This window comes from Nelumbo lutea, chromosome 7 (assembly GCF_056320005.1).
Source record: "Nelumbo lutea isolate HS-2025 chromosome 7, American lotus-T2T, whole genome shotgun sequence".
NCBI classification, from domain to species: domain Eukaryota; kingdom Viridiplantae; phylum Streptophyta; class Magnoliopsida; order Proteales; family Nelumbonaceae; genus Nelumbo; species Nelumbo lutea.
The window spans coordinates 58,571,723-58,589,368 of NC_142690.1; the positions used below are offsets into that span (position 1 = coordinate 58,571,723).

Sequence of the window (17,646 nt, forward strand, 5' to 3'; positions counted from 1 at the left end):
AGGAACCAACTCACCATTCACCAAGCCCGTTTTATTTTATTCTATTTTTTATTTTTGTTTACTTTATTAGAGTTTTGAACGGAGAGGGAGGTGAAGGCATATGTGGGGTGGCAACGCCATCGGTAAAGGAAGGATTAACAGCGGCACGGGTCTTCAGGTCGGGACATGACGCCGAAAGGATTGTTATCATCAAATGTATTTTGATTTCAACTTACCTCTGCAATTGCAAGTGTTGCAGGGGAGGCGGCTCCGACACGGCTCCACAAGTGCTGCAGGAGGACCCTAGGGGAGATGATGATTCCTCTTCAAGGGTAGTTGGGAGAGAGAAAGAATGAGAGAGGACCGAGTGAGGGAAAAAGAAGAGAAGAAAGAGAAAACAATAGGTTAAATAGGTTTATGAGAAAAAGAAGTTTATGAGAAAAAGAGCAAAAAAATAAAAAATAAAATAGAAAAAATTTAGTGGGGATATTTTGATAATTTAATATATTCTGTCATCTGATTTAATGGTCAAGAGGGGTCTTTGTCTCACCGTCATAGTACGAGAGGGTCTTTATTGCAAAACAAATTACATGGGGTTTTTGTAATTTATCCATTTTAAATTTAATCTTTCATTAGTTTCATCAATTAAAATAATGTCACCTACAAAAAATATATACACCATAGAACTTCCTTTTGAATGTATTTAGTCAATTCATCTATGATCGATGCAAATAAATAAGGGTTAAGTGTTGAACATAAATGAAGGCTGTCCTATTGGTGTTTTAACATATGGGAAAATCTATGATCCAGGAAAGACATGGTATGGGAAGAGTATTGACCAATCAAAAACCACCCATGAATTTTGATAAATAAAACTAGATTGGCTACCACATTTATGATATGAGTTAATTGGTTAATATTTTTTAGATATCATAACCCTATTGCTATATATATAGTTAGGCCCCTTTCCTTTTTCTAAGATCCACCCTATTATCTCTTTAGGAAGTCTATCATATGTCATTTCTAATCATTGAACACTATATGAAATCTTTCTTATTCTCTCTAAGAATAATAATAACAGCAACAACAATTGCATTGAACTAAAACAAAATAATAAATTAAAAAAATAGACAATTACTAGATATTTCAATTAATGACCATTAAATTTCTAAAATCTCTTGCAATTAATCACGATTGAATTCTTAATATTTTTTATTACTTTTAAATATATTTTTAAGATGCAAAAAAAGAAAAAAAAATTCTTGGAGAATAAAGAAAAGATGAAGTAAATAAGTAATGCTTACATGGACTGATCATTCTTAATAAAATCGTTTTTCCTAGTAGAAGTTTAACCAAACGAAGCCTTACTCAATCGAATTAAATGCTCTCTTTCTTGCTGGCAAAGAAAGAAATCATTTCTTTTACGAACTTCCGACTCTTTGGAAGTTTGGACTCCTCTCTTTCTATCGTCTATTTTCTCAATGGCTGCCGCAATGGTCGAAGACAGCGGTTTCGAAGATGACCAACTAGCTTCCATGTCGTTGGACGACGTCGTTAGGGCATCTCGTCTTTTCGACAACGAAATTCGAGTCCTCAAAGTGGGGAAGCTTTCTGATTACCTCCTGGTTTTGGTTTCCAGGGATTTAAGGGTTTTTTTCCTTGCTGATTTTATCTTTATTTTCTTTGATTACTGAAGGAAGAGTTGCAGAGAACGAATCTGGAGTTAGAATCTGTCAAGGAGAAGATTAAAGAGAACCAGGAGAAGATCAAACTCAACAAACAGCTCCCCTACCTAGTCGGTAACATTGTTGAGGTGACTTTCTATCTCTACATAAGCATTTTTCTTTTGGGCTTGCTTCGTAAATTAGATCCAGTTTTGGTGGCATTTCTCCTCATTGTTGCTTTGGTTTCTATTCGATGTGCCTATAATGGCCAAGATCTCCTATTTAAGATTTTCATATTGACCTATGATGCGATAATTGGGTAAACGGAAACCTTGAGTCACACTTTCACTTCATCTTGCTAAAAGTTTTAAAACGAATGAAGAACCAGCTACTGGATTGATGAAAATTGGTAGCAATACAAATTGTATTAAACGGACTCATTAAACAATCAGAAACCGCTAATTTGATCTAGTGAATCAAATAAAAAGAATATGGCAAATTCCCTGTTAATACATGAAAATGGGGCCAGTTCGCACTAGTATCCAGATAAATATATCCCAACTCTCCAATGCAAATACATGGTAAAATCCTTAAAAATAACATAAGGTATAGGATCTAACATCTATAGCTGTATAGCAATTCTATCATCAAACTATCAGTCCCTTTATGATGCCAATGCCGTTACTTTGTCAAAAATACATCTTCTCATAGACTGAAGTTCCTGGGAATAGGAATTATAGTATGCTATTTCATGACATTGTGGGTCAAATGTATGGGTCTTGGCTTTTTTGGAAAGATGGTTCTAGCATTTCTTTTGTTGGGTTCTTGTATTTATAATAGAATTTGCTTTTAGTTATGTTGATATTTTTCTTGAAATTTCATATGTCATTTACTTGAGCTTCATGGATCTACATTGTCATACTTAATTGACTCTGTTGCATGGTGTGGATGCGCATTTTGCTAGATTTCTTCTGATGGCTCTCAATTGATCTTTTTGTCTCTTAAGATTTTGGAGATGAACCCAGAAGATGAGGTTGAAGAGGATGGTGCAAATGTTGATCTGGACTCACAAAGGAAGGGGAAATGTGTTGTGCTAAAGACATCTACCCGTCAGGTACAATGACACATTTCCCTTGTATGTAATTGAATTTCTCTTGCAGCAACCTTCTGTCCATGTTTCTTTCGTTTTCAATATGATTGGACCTTTTAAACGAGTCTTGACCAACCATTTTCTTTTTGAGGATATATCTATTCTTTGAGACAATTGGTGGGTTATGGATGGAGTCAGTTATATGATAAGATGCTGTGCATGTTTCTATCCCTACCAACATTATTAAGGGCCCTTTAGATGAAAAATATCCTTGATAAACTGGTATGTAGACCTGTACATGGGCTGGGCTTGGGCTTAGCTTCTGCTAAAATTTGAATGGCCCCGGCCCAAAGCAGTGTATGCCCGAAGCCTGGCCCATAACAGGTTTACTGGTATGTTAGGCATGTGCAGGTATCCAGATATCATATTTCATAGATTCCATGCAAATAACCTTCTACGGATGTTCTTTTTTTTTTTTTTTTTTCAATAACCACATTTCACTAATTAATCACAAAAATATTACAAGGATGAAGATAAACTTTCTTATCTTCCAACTGGAGCTTGAGCTCCCAAGAACAGAAAAAGGAAAAAATTACAGTTGTGCCCAAAAAATTAATTCCCTCTCAACTCCTTGCTGAGCTAACCCATCAGCAAAGGAGTTAGCTGATCTTTTCACCCAGCTGATCTTGATTTCCATTTCTTGAACCAGCCATCTAAATTTCCTCCTCTTATTACTGTACATCCATAAACTGCTATTTCTTTATTCAGCCACCCTACCACCACCACCAAGTCCCCTTCAATGATGAGTTTTCTTATATCCATCTCCTTAGCTCTTTGGACTCCTAGAACTGCAAAAATCTCAGCCCTGAGAGAATCACCCACTCCAATTGGGCCTGAAAACATGGCTGAAACAAGCTCATTCTCATCCCTAAACACACCTCCAATCCCCGATTGTCCAGGATTCCCCCGACTACTCCCATCAAAGTTTAGTTTAAAAAAACCGGCCAGTGGGGGGGTCCAAAACACCTTCTATGGATGTTCTTTTTTTATTTTTTTATATTGCTATTGCTAATTTACATGAACCTAATTATTTTGGAAAATATCCTTGTATTATATGAATTAAACTGTACACTTGTGTTTAGATTTTCCTGAACTTGGATGTATCAGACACCTTCTATTACTGTTAGAAAATATACATAGTTTACTAGAGTATGCCTATAACATTTTACCATATTCTGCATGGTAGTATATTCTCGAGTTGTAGAAATATCTGTACTATTTACAGAAAGCCCACTTTATCTCTATATGGTGATCTACATCCCATTTTTCATTTGGAGGTTATTCAGGTTCTTATACAGTCAATTCTTGAATGTAGACAATCTTTCTGCCAGTTGTTGGACTTGTTGATCCGGATAAGCTTAAACCTGGCGATTTAGTTGGTGTTAATAAAGACAGCTACTTGATTTTAGATACTCTTCCTTCTGAATATGATTCACGTGTAAAGGCAATGGAGGTTGATGAAAAACCAACTGAAGATTATAATGATATTGGTGGCCTTGAAAAGCAGGTAAATGAATGCCTTTTGAGCTACTAGATGTATGCGTAGATTTGTTTGTGTATGTTTATTTGGTAATAGGAGTTCTCTTTCCTAGTTCTTAAGATTAATGATGGGCTATACTAGGATCAGCAAGAGCCCAGTTTGGAGCTATGGCACTTGGTGCAATCTCTATCTATCCTAGTCCCACATGTCAATAGGCTAAAAGATTCATGACTAAGGCACTGTTCCAGGCTTCCAGCACTATATTATAACAGCAATTTGATTTACTTTGAAAATCAGAGGTTTCTAGAATCTGCACTTGGTTACTTATTATGGAATCTTTTACAAATAATGATAATAGTAATAGTTAGTATGGTAGGCCCAACAGGGCACTGGATGGGTGGTTATAGTGCATCTAGGGAGACTTGTCAATGAAATTTAACATATTAGGAACAAAATATAAAGTTGGATTTGTTAATTTGTTTTATTGTAATTTGTAAGCCTCTTAACTGGTGCTCATTCCTATTTAGTTGTATGGACTTTGAAAAAAATTGCTGGTTCAAGTGTAGGAATATAAAAAGGGCATCATATAGTACCCAGGACTTTTCTTCCAAAAATGCAATGAAGTTCTTTGTGTCCAAGCAACTCATAAGAAATATAGAGAATGCTAAATATTAAATATTTTGGCCTATTTTGTGTCAATCTAATGTTTTGTTTTATTTGATGAGGCCTATTTGTTTGTTCTGGCAGATACAAGAACTTGTTGAGGCCATTGTTTTACCCATGACCCACAAAGAGAGGTTTCAGAAATTAGGAATTCGTCCTCCAAAAGGAGTGCTTTTGTATGGGCCTCCTGGAACAGGAAAAACATTAATGGCTCGTGCATGTGCAGCACAGACAAATGCTACATTTTTGAAGTTAGCTGGTCCACAGTTGGTTCAGGTCATTGTTCTACCATAAAGAAAAGGCTAAAATGTTGCTGATGCTGTTTATGCTCTTCAAGCATTCTCTCCTTACTGTTGGCGATCTGTTATCTTATGTTTGTTCTGTTGCAAATAGAGTATTGCTTTCTCATTATTAACTTCGAAGAATTAATTACTTCCTTCTTATTTAGAGTTAATAATCCTCATTGTCAAAAGGTTATTTGATTTTCAACATTAACAAATCAGGAGTATGTTCTGTTTATTTACTTTCATTTAAGGATACTTATCTGTATGTGGTTTAAAATACATGTAAGTAGGAAATTTTATTTTATTATTATGCTGGTCCTCTCCCATTTGATATCAAGACCAGCCATTTGTTTGCAATGCTGCAATGTGCCTAATGATGATAAGTTTTCATCAATTTAGTTCATCTAGAATTTTTTCATAGTAAAGTTCTTATAGAAAATTTTATTTCTTTCGTGAAAATATAGGATTTCAGTTTTCAGATTCATTAATCTGTTATTCTTGTTTTTCATTAATGTTGTAGGTGATGATGGCTTAAAAAATCATTCTACTTTGTTCTTTATACTTTTCCTTGTGAAATTTGATTTAACTCTTAACTTTTTTGTATTTTCAATGAAGAATGAGTTTTTATATTGAGCTTTTAACAGAGTAAGCAAAAGAAAAAAGAACAAGAAGGGTTTTTTAAGGAACAGAGTATGTTAGTTTTTTTCACTTTTTCCTACTTGGTATTTGTGATCTTGGATCTTATAATTGATTCATTTTGATTTGTAAAACCTGGATTATTATACACATTTCCTTTGTGGTGGATTGCCTGCTTTTTGACAAAGTTCTCCTGAATTTCATTTACCGTTGGTACTCTAGGATAGTATATGATGCAACTAGCTGATCTTCTCCTTGAAAGAAGCATTTAGTCAACATTTCTTTCTTTTTCATATCTATTTCTCATAAACTGAAATTAGACATATGCCTATCCTTTCTCCTGCTAGGCTGCTACAACATTACATGATTTTTCCCCTTTGTACAAGTCAATTGGTTCCATCATTCCATTTGGCTTTTTATTTTTTTCATGTTCTGTCTCTAGGTAGTCCCTTGAGCATTTTGGTGCTACAGTATCTGGATAATTTCTATGGGTTGGTTTCTTTTTGATGTTTAAGTATATGCTATTCCTCATTTTTTTTTTTCTTTTGACTTGGAAAATGTTCAGATGTTCATTGGAGATGGAGCCAAACTTGTTCGTGATGCTTTTCAACTTGCAAAGGAGAAATCACCTTGCATTATATTTATAGATGAGATTGATGCCATTGGAACTAAGCGGTTTGATAGGTATGCCTTGTTCCTTTTTTATTCTTTTGCAATTCTCTAAGCATTTCTTATTATTACAATCTTTTGAAGCATTGTTTCTCTGAGGATTAATAGATGAATGATGGGTCAAAACATTTATGACCTTGATAAAGAATAGTCTTTGCAGCCAAATATTGTGTCTGGTGTACTTGCTGAAATAGAATTTTTATGTATCAGTTCCATAGAAAAGTATGGAAGTCTAGTTCCTTACAAGATTGCCAAGAAGATAGTTCCAATGCCTATTTTGGGTGATGGATCAAAACCTTTTTTTCTTTTTTTTCCTTTCAAGGAAAAACCTATCTATAATTCCCTTATACACCCTTTGCTAATTTATTCTGGTAAAGTAGAACCCAAATACAACACTCCCCTTTTGGACCCAGGCCTATCCAGGGAATCTGCTAGGATATTAACTAATCTTCTATCCCATCTGAATGGGGAGTTCCCCATGACTGCTAGTAATCTAGATTCCCTTGCCCAGCTTGCTTTTATCCAGTCCATTTTCCACTCCATTGCTCAACTTGCTTTCAGTTTCATCTCCTATTCATGTGCCTGAAGATATTCTTGAAGGCAAGCTGATTTCTACAAGTTAGGGGCTAACAAAAGTTTATTGTGAAGCAGAAGAACTAACCTCTGTCAAAATGTACATAGGTTATGGCTAAAGAGTTACAACTTACAATGTCTCAACCTCAATCTGTGAGTGGTACCATGTCTTCAACTCGTCAGGGATGAGTTCTTTCACTTTGAGGAGAGATGATGGATACCATCCTATGCATTTGAAGAGCTTATATAAAACGAAAAGAAAGAAAAAAATCTCTGTATCAGAAGATATACTCTAGATGTAAAAGCAGTAACTAATAAGCAAGTTCTGGTTTGGCAAAGTGATAATTCTTGGGAGTTTATCTGGTTTGGCTGTAAGGGTATTTTGGTCTTTTAGTTTATTAGTAGTGGGATTCAATCAGTAGGAGTAATTAGTCTAGTCATTATTAGGGAGGGAGTTATAGATGTTAGTCTTACTACGGGGTCTGGTGCCACCATTGTAATTATAGCGAACAGTGTTCCATCCTAAACCTTTCCACCTACAGTTTGTTCTCTTGTCTTACTATTGCAATAGATGAATGAATGAAATTTGAATGTTGATTTCCTTTGCATGTCTGCTTTATGGAGTGGTTCTAATAAAACTCGAGTTATTCAAGTTCCCTTGCTGTGCTTTGGGTCTCTCTTTTTCTCTCTCTCCATTAAATCAATTATGTTTGTGTTATGGACGCCTTCCTCGGGAAGATGTACCATCGCTGCCGGCAGCAACAGGCCCCGGGCCCACCGCCAGCAGTAGCAAGGATTCAGTGATGCTCATCCTACCCAGTTCGGCAACAGCAGCCTTATCTAGATTAGATTAGCTTATTTTGCTTGTTCTTATCTTATTCTATTGTTCTTATCTTATCTTGTTAGTAGGTTATCAGATTGGATTAGTTTATCTTGTTATCAGATTATGATTAGTTTATCTTATTATCAGATTAGGATTAGCTTATCTTATCCTTAGCAAGATAGAATTGGAAGTCTCCCTGTTCAGCAAGGAGACTCCCTAAGATTAGGACTCTTGTAATCTCCTATTTAAGGAGCTGCTATCAGTCAATAAAGATATCAAATATTCAGTTAAAAGAAGTGAATTAGGAGAGTTGGTGATCTCTTGAACAAATCACCAAAGGCACCAAGATAGGTTCATCAAGAAGGGACAAGGGAAAACATGAGGTTTTCCCCCGTGGACCGACCCGTGACGAGATCCTATTTCCGGGCCCATAACAGTTTGATATCCAGATGTTGTATGAGATAGATACAGACTGTTAACCTTTTCTTGTTTTTTCAATAGTCCTGCTAAGATGTGATTGATCTTCTTTTCTTCTTTATTGTAGTGAAGTAAGCGGGGATAGGGAGGTGCAACGGACAATGTTGGAGTTACTTAACCAGCTTGATGGTTTTAGCAGTGATGACAATATAAAGGTTTGTAATTCTATGCTTTGTAGTGTTTGATTTTCTATCATCAGTGGAAGTTATTTATGATGGATATGAAACTTGCATTATTTTTCTAATGTTCCTTGTTAGTAGTTCATATTAACAGTTTTCTAATCATTTTAATTTTTAAAATGTTCTTCATGAGATAATTTTATGGCGCTTGTTTCTGCCTTGAGAGCATGTATTATATATTAGACTTCCTAAACCTGAGTACACTGTCTTGGCTTCTTCCTAAGATCTATAACAATTCTTGGACAAGAGGAACACAATCATGAATGCTGGCAGCCTGGATTTTGGACAACCCTTGAATTGTTCATGTACAAAATGCATTATTTCTTTATGACCTGATCATTTACTTGAGGCATCCATAAGCAAAGTATATGGGATTTAATCCAAGACCAAAGGTTCTATTCCTCCTGCCATTGAAGTAAATAAGAAAACAAAATGTATATTTTATGATTGAACAATTTCGAAAGATGTAGAGAGACTAGGCCGAATGGGCCCTAGTATTTGTTTTATGTTCAAGCAGTGTTTTATTTATTTTGTGTAGAGAGACTAGGCTGAACCCCAGGCCCAGCATGGCCCGGACCATCGTGTCGGGCCGAGCACGGCCCGCGTTCCGTCCTGACACGGCCCGATTTACACCTCTACTTTCTCTTATTTTCCATCTTCTTCTTTTCTCTCTCTTTCTTTTCTGCTATAATCTGCATTTTTCTATCAGATTTACATCTAAAGACAAATCGAACATCGTACTTTCCTAGATGATCAGTAAGAGCCTTCTTTAATCAAACATTGTACTTTGTCTACCTTTAGTATTCTAGAAGGGGTTGCTAAGAAATTAGAAAAAATCATGAGAGACTTCCTTTGAGGACTAGGTGAGACAAAGGACCATTTGGTGAATTGGGACGTGGTTTCCAGGAGTAGAGGGGACTAGGTATTAAGAATTTAAGACCCTAACATGGATTTATTTGGGCTTGCCTCAAGGGCTTTGTACAAAGGTTGCTCATAGAATTAGGAATTAAATATGTTTAACATCATGTTATCTATTTGAAATGGTGCATTTAGAAAAGAAATAGAGAAATTGAAAGTTTGGCATACTTGAATATGTTTTATATGCTATATTTGATTTTATTATTTGCATTTTTGCTTTGAATATGTTTTATATGTTATGGTTATTTATTTTAATTTGAGCTAATGAGCTTTTTAAAATATTTAGTTTAAAATTAAAATTTATATTTTTAATAATTTCTTTTTTTGCAAATTCTTCACATATATTTTGATATTTTTTTTGTTTTTGTTTTTTAATTTCATGCCAAAAAGGCGTGCACCTCACCTTCTTCCTCAAGCATGAGGTGCAAAATGTCTTTTGCACTTTTTTTTTTTTGTGCCTAGCGCTTTTAAAACACTAGGAGAGACTGCTGATTGCCTAGCATCAAGAAAGAAAAAGGTTTCTGAATAGGAGGTTAGCAGATGGAGGTTGCTTTCACAACTTGCCATAGCACATGTATGGTGATACTTTTCACATGAAATTTTTCTCTACTTTGTCTCAAGGTTGACCTGGGTTTTGTATTAGAACCTGTAGTGTTGTTTAGTACATGCAGGGGCCTAATAGTTGGTTATCAAAAGGTATACATGTATAAAATCCTTTTGTATTTGAGATAAGGATGCCTTGCCCTTAGGGGTGTAAACGGATCGGATTCGAATCGGATCAGGTCATATTCGAATTCGAATCCGATTAAAAAAAATCGATATCCGACGGATACTGAAAATTAATATTTAAATTCGAATCTAATTAAATATTTGAATATTTCGATTCGATTTGAATTCGGCTAATTAATTATTTTAGGTAATTAATAAATATATAAAATAAATATTTTATTTATATAAAGTATATAAATATATAAATTATTTATATAATTTAATTATTTTATATATAAATTATATAAAACATTTAAAAATTTTATATATTATATATAAGAATTAAATAATCGTTCGAATTCGGATATTTATCAAATCGAATCAGGTCATATCCGAATTCGATCGGTTAGATATTTGAATTATCCGAATTTGATTCAATTATGTTGAATCTCAAATTCGAAATCGGATTTTCGAATACCGTTGACACCCCTACTTGCCCTCTCTGTTTTTGGAATGAAATCTCAGACTTGCTTATCAAAAGACTTTACTTTTTATGGCCTAAAACAAGTTTCTAATGACCTATCATTTTGCTGAGAGAAAATAATTTCTGATTTTGATATGCCTTCTATGTGCAAAGTTGTTTGGGAGACCATTCACCTTCTCTTCCCCTATTGTTCATTCACCCAAAAGCTTTGGAGCTGATTCTAAGTCATTGGACTTCTTGTTTTTCATTGAGAAGATAGTCTTGTTCCAGGGTAGGCATTTTTGTTGTTTTTGTGAAAGAGTTTGGTGGAATTTGTGGTGTTACACTGTTATCCTAAAATCTTTATCCATGTATGGAAGGAAGACGCACAAAAGAATTGCACAAGAATCCTACTGACATATTCCCCTTATTATCATCAGAAAAACAATGCTCTGACTTGAAGTTTAGTAATTATTGTTACAGCCCAAGGCTTCTTTGACCAAGCATGGTAATTATGTTTCCATTCTCAATTTTGTGTCAGTTTCTTGAATGATCAAATTTATTATCATTTTTCATTTTTTGTATCTTTTATCTGGGGATAAATGTATATATTGTCATATCAGTAATGCTTAATGTGATATTAAGTGTTAGGATTTTGGTAATACACAGGTCATAGCAGCAACCAATAGAGCTGATATTCTGGATCCTGCTCTTATGCGTTCTGGTCGACTAGATCGCAAAATTGAGTTCCCTCATCCAACCGAAGAAGCAAGAGCCAGAATACTGCAGGTACTCTTGGTTTCTTTCCAATTCTATATGTGCTGCATCATCTTTTCCACTACTTAGTCATTTTCTTCTATGGAATTACAGATCCATTCAAGAAAAATGAATGTGCGTCCTGATGTGAATTTTGAAGAGCTTGCTCGTTCAACAGATGACTTCAACGGGGCACAACTAAAAGCCGTGTGTGTAGAAGCTGGGATGCTAGCCCTTCGCCGTGATGCAACTGAGGTTCATTCCTTCCCATTCCACCTTGTCCACTTTTTCAGTAGTTTTCTGCCATGAGACACTTAACTAACTACTATCAATCCTGCACTAAACTCATGGAATTATGAAATCTAAAACAATGACCCAGAAGCACTGTGGTTCCTGCTCGTCTTTGTCATATCTGTCAGTGTAATCATGATTTATCCTTTTTCTTCCCATTATCTTTGTCACCCTTACATTGCTGGTGTTGCTGGGTCTGAGTGTAGATTGGGATTCAAAAATTGGGTGGTCTATAACACTTCTGTCTGTGCTATCCACCTATGCCTGGTCAAAATATACCTTGTAATAATACTGCTTCCCTTAACATTTGCAATCCGGTTTTCCTGGTCCGTCCAGAATTATGTGGTGTGTCACCCATGTTTGATATTTCTCTTTTGTCCTTGTCACTTTATGGCAGTTGACACCATTGCCCTTTCAATTACCATTTTTTTTCCTTGTAATGGAATTTCGTTATTGTATTTTCAGTTTCTTTGTAGTGTTATCATTGAATTATATAAAACCATTTTGATGGGGGCTGGACGTAAAACACAATGTTTGTTGTGATTCAGGTAACCCATGAAGATTTCAATGAAGGAATTATTCAGGTCCAAGCTAAGAAGAAATCAAGCTTAAATTATTATGCTTAGTTCCATACTATTCCTTGTGGGTTCTATCCTGTGAAAATTCAAGCGACTTATTTGCTTTCCTTCCAACAAAGAGGTGCAATGGAGAACTGAGCCACTATAGAGATGATGTTGCCTTGCATGAATATGCTAAAGAATAGTTTTATCCAAGCCTCCTGTTCACTTTGACTTTGAGAGACTGGTCTCGTCTTGGGAGTTGGGAGATACTCTGCAGCAACAAAATCAGCTAATATTTCCTTGAAAGTTGAAACGTTTCAGGAGACTTCGCAACTCATAGAGATATATTGGTAACAGCAGTCCCATAGAGTTATGCCTATTTTGGTGCAGACAGCCTTCAAACAGGCATCAACTTGACCTATCTACATACAACAAAAAACATTTGCAGAACTATGCCAAAGTGCCAAACAACTGAACAAAACCTAGAATTATAATGCACTTTTATTGTCTTAGCTAGATGGTTGTCTGGTTTTAATCTAATAGCTGAATAGTCACATTTTAATGCTTTATAATTCTAACTACTACCGAGGTGAAATATAGCCTTAAATCTTATGGTCGACTTTCCATCACTGGAACTGTGGGTAATTTCATGTGGATTAGTAAGACAGTTCCCATATCATATGACTCGACCCATTTTATAGCCTTTGTTCTTCCTCTATGCAAGGTTCAAAATATCGATACAGTCTGGCTGATAGGGGCGTATTGAGCTGTATCAGCCCTCGCTCTTTTTTTTTTTTTTTTTTTTTTTGTGTGGGTCAGAGGGGTTGGTCTAAGGTCCTTCTACCTCCTGAACTGAGTTAAACCCCGAAACACCCCTTATAGGGGCGTATCAGGAGGTTCCCGATATGTATATCGAAATTTCGAACTTTGCCTCTATTATGTATTATTTTGCAGCGTCATGAAAAGTAGGCTGTACCTTAGTTTTTAGTCTAAGAAAAATTTTTACCATTTTGGTATTAAACAAGGGCCATCTTTGACCCCAACCCCACTAATACCGAACAAACTGAAGCAGAAACAGGGGTTGTTTTACTGCGAGAAAGATGAGTGGGGTCCTGTGGGACAAACCTCCTGGTCCTGGTCCTTCTAACTGGATGGTAGGTGCTATTAAAATCCATTTCGATCTACACGTGATGCGTGTATGAAGTATGATGTTGATTCAACTAATAAGCCGAAATCTTCTGTCAGTGCAATTGCTTAATAAGTTAATATGACCAACTCACCAACATCCATTTGGATCGAGATTCCCCCTGACCCTAACCCTTTGTTTGGTCTAATAGTAAATAAACAGGATGTTTAAGTTGAGGGAAAAGTTCTTCAAGGAATTTCTCTTATTTTCCATCAAACCAAACACAACTAATCCTTTTATTTTATTTTATTATTATTATTATTTTTTTTTTTTTTGGGGGGGGGGGGGGTTGGGGAAGGGTAAATTGAGAGACAAATTAGTACCCGCAGGGGTGAGCCCTACCAGCAGCATCCAAGAAAACACTCCTCTTGATCAAGACCTTTGTTATGGATGATGGATCTTCAAGTAGCCTTGTAGATATTACCTTCTAGCTTCTATGATGATGGATGACTCATTAACCTGTAGGCCTGTAAATGGTATTCGAAAATCCGAATTCAAATTCGAGATTCAAATTCGGATATACATTGATCCAATCCGATAAATATATATATATATATATGTGTATATTAATGTAATAAATAAAATCTCTTAGGGGTAAATGAGGAAATTTATTCCTCAAACCCCTAGTCAGCTGGCCCTAAACCCTAAATCACTTGACATTTTTCTTCTCAACTCAGGTTTTCTTCTCTCTTCCATCTCCTTGCAAACCCTAACCCTAATCCTCCCTTCGCCACCGCTGTCGCCGCCGCCATTGCCCGAGCAACCACACCGGCCACACTTGCAACTCGACGCCGCTCGAGCAACAACCATCACCTATCTCTTCTATCTTCTCCTCTATCTCTTCTCTTTCAAGTTTCAAATCTCAATTCATTACTATAGCCGCTCGAGCAACCACCATCACCAACGGGCAAGAGGCAACAACAATGTTTGTGACAATAGTCTCGACGGCAACCACCATCACCGCTGACAGCCATTATCTTCTCTATCTCTCCTTCGCCGCACTACCACTATCAATGATAGTAGTCTCGATTTCAACCATCATCATCAACGAAAAACATCATCTTCTCTATCTCTCCTTCTCCGTTGCCGCACTGCCATCACCGCTCACCAGCCACCACTGCCATTGGTTGAATTCGAATCGAATTGAATATTCGATTTGATAATCGAAACCGAATTCAAACTCAAAGATTTGATATCCGTCGGATATCGAATCGAATTCGAATATTAGTGTTAATAATCGGTTTTGAATTCAAATCTAGCCTGATTTGATTTGAAATCTATCTGTTTACAAGCCTATTAACCTGCAAAGCTAGTTTATGGGCCTCAAGAGCAACCCAATACTCAATTACTTCTATGGAGGTGATTCCAAATTTACCCATCTTTGCACAGAGGATTTCCCCTTGTTTAGTTGATGCATTAGAATTAACTTTGACGAAATTATAGTTCAGTGGTATCCATTTAATTCAACTTACAGATTTCATCTTTTTTTTTTCATCATGCCCTTGTGGGTTTCTATTACCCTCGATGGATTCCTTGACATAGGTCCAAGCTTTACTAATTATTTTTTTGTGGGGGAAGAATTTTATTATTAAAAAATGCCATTTATATTTTTCCAATCCTTTGGCACAACACAAGTCCATCCCCCTAATGCTTTCTTTTTCATTTTGTTGAAAGGAAACCTAGTGCTTATGATCTTCTTGAAGACTTTATAGAGCTTCCCTAATATTTTCGATATCATATCATTCTGGTATCATACAATGTTTAAAAACAGACTCAGGGGTTGAATCATTTTTGCCTTCGAGTTGTGAGTCATCACTTCAATCATTTGGGTTAAATGGGTTAATGGTTCGATAACATAGTTGGATGATTTTTTACCAAATCATCAATTTTTTATCAAAAGCCATATTTTACTAAAATTGGACTTGAAAACATGGCCGGGTGATGATTTAGATCAACGATAAGTTAAAAACATTGGTATCATAATCAAACCCTATATAACCAAATAACTAATTACGGAAAGGAAACATGGTTGGGTAATCATTTAGATCAATGGCAATTTGAAAACATTGGTATCATAGTCAAACCTTATATAACGAGTTATGGAGTGTTTCTTGTTTTCATATACCAAGGAGGTGTTTGCCAACAAGATTTTGTTTTTGTTTTTTTGTTTTTTGTTTTCTCAAAACAAAAAAGCCATTCCATTATCCAAAACACAAAAAAAAACCCAGGTTTCAAGATCAAAATCATAGGCATTTGCTAAATCCATTCTAATATTTCACAAAACCAATGCAAGTGACTATGCTTGTCCAAGTTGTACCTTTGCTTAGTGTTTGATGGTGCGCGATCTGGATGCTCCTAGCTGTAGGGTAGCTCGGATGTCTGTTACCAAGTAGGTCGCTCAAACTGCAAAGGAAAGGAGGATCGGAGAATCCGGGGTGGCTAACCGGCGAGGTCGCTTCGATGCTTAAATCAGTAACTATGATGTGAGGTGAGAGTTTAAGAAATAGGAGAGCTAGAATGCACTTAATCACACGTACTTGGGTCTTGGGGGTCGATGCCCTTATATAGTTGAACTGTCGTGGGTCTCACAAAATGGCTTTGGGATCCTTGACTTGCGTAGATGAGTTCCGTTCCACTTTAGAGGGAGAGTAACATATCAGTCAATGAAGTTTATCGTTACCTTCCGATCCGGGCAGGGAGAGGATAAGGCTTATTGTTATGCGGCGTGATCCCGAGAGATTTGGAGTCCGCTGAGAAGCTTCTGGAGTCGATTACGTGTTGCTTCGGTACTCGGGTACCGAAGTGGCTTTGGTACCGAGGTGCCCGAACACCCAAGCTTCCGAACTGCTGACAAGGCTTTCCTTGCTGAGTTGTGGTCTTGCTGGCAGGTCATGTCCACGTGTCCTTCATTTACTAGGTTGGGCCAAATCACCCATCATCAGTGTTTTCAACCTACAATTGATTTAGCCAGAGCCAGTTGAACAATTTGAACCATCATTTGCATGAAACCTACCATTTGGTAAAAAAATTGTCTAACGTGGGGTTTAACCGTTGACCCATTTGACTTGGTCACCGGGTCATTCGAGTCATGGGTTGCTCATTCAATGTATGTAAAAACTTTTAGAGGCCATAACTTTACTCTTGGATTTTCAATTGGGATGATCTTTTTTTTTATTATTTTGGATAACTTTTTGATATCTATGCATTTGAAAATGCTTTTTTGGCACCTTGTCCTATATTTTTTCCAAACCTTTATGGGTCTTAAATCGCAAAGTTTAACATTTTTTACAAATAAAAAATAAAAAACTGAATTAAAAAAATACAAATTAAATATAAATAAGATTTATATAACATATAAAAAATAATAATAGCAAGGTCTGACCTGTTCAACCCAGATGATTGAAGTTGAACTGATAACCTACGAGTTGAAGGCAAAAATGGTTAAGCCTCTTGGTCGGTTTTTAAAACATTACTTGCTATTCAATACATCTAATAATGGCATGGTTTTTAAAACTGGACCGGATTGAACGGTCATATTGGAAAAAACAGGAATTAGTCAGGTGATCGGTTTCTGTTTTTCCCCAAAACCGGATTTTTGCCAAAAAACGTTGATTTGGTTAACAAATCGTTGACTCGAGCGGTTGAACCGTTTAAACCGTTCAAACTGTTCAACGGTTTTGACCATTTTTTATTTTTTATTTTTTTAATTTTTGTTAAAATGGCCCGACCATTTGGTTCGAACAGTTGGACCGTTCGACCCGGGAATCAGACCCCTGACCGGTTCGTTGTCCGGGTTGGTTTAAAAAACCTTGGATAATGGTATGAGTCATTAGTATTCAGTGTAGATGCTGCTAGTACCATGTGCAACGTATAATATGAAAGGGGGTTGACTATGATTAGAGGTGTAAAGTGGGTCGTGCCCATGGGCGGCCCGCACAAAGTGCGAGTCATGCCATGTTGGCCCGCAGGCCATCATGGGCCGTGCTACCCTCCCCGGTGAAAATTCTAGGGGTCTACCCAACACAGCCCACAGCCTAGGCTCATGCAGGCCCGTGTCATACCGTGTCATGTCGCGGGCCTAGGCCTAGCCGGGCTGTAGGGCATGCCGTGGGCTTGGGCCCTACCGGTCTGGACCACAGGGTTGGCCTTGTTTCTGGGCCAAACCAGGCTAGAGTGAATGGATATAG

General features: G+C 36.6%; 1 protein-coding gene across 1 annotated transcript; it reads left to right on the forward strand.

The window, feature by feature from the left end:
- Positions 1-1,334: 1,334 nt before the first annotated feature.
- Positions 1,335-12,789, forward strand: LOC148846558 (26S proteasome regulatory subunit 6A homolog). The gene is made up of 10 exons (XM_088954921.1): positions 1,335-1,577; positions 1,676-1,792; positions 2,650-2,757; positions 4,109-4,300; positions 5,021-5,212; positions 6,422-6,540; positions 8,466-8,553; positions 11,336-11,455; positions 11,537-11,677; positions 12,262-12,789. The coding sequence occupies exons 1-10, from the start codon at positions 1,461-1,463 to the stop codon at positions 12,337-12,339; spliced, it is 1,272 nt and encodes a 423-aa protein (XP_088811047.1). The 5' UTR covers positions 1,335-1,460; the 3' UTR covers positions 12,340-12,789.
- The last annotated feature ends 4,857 nt before the right edge of the window (positions 12,790-17,646 follow it).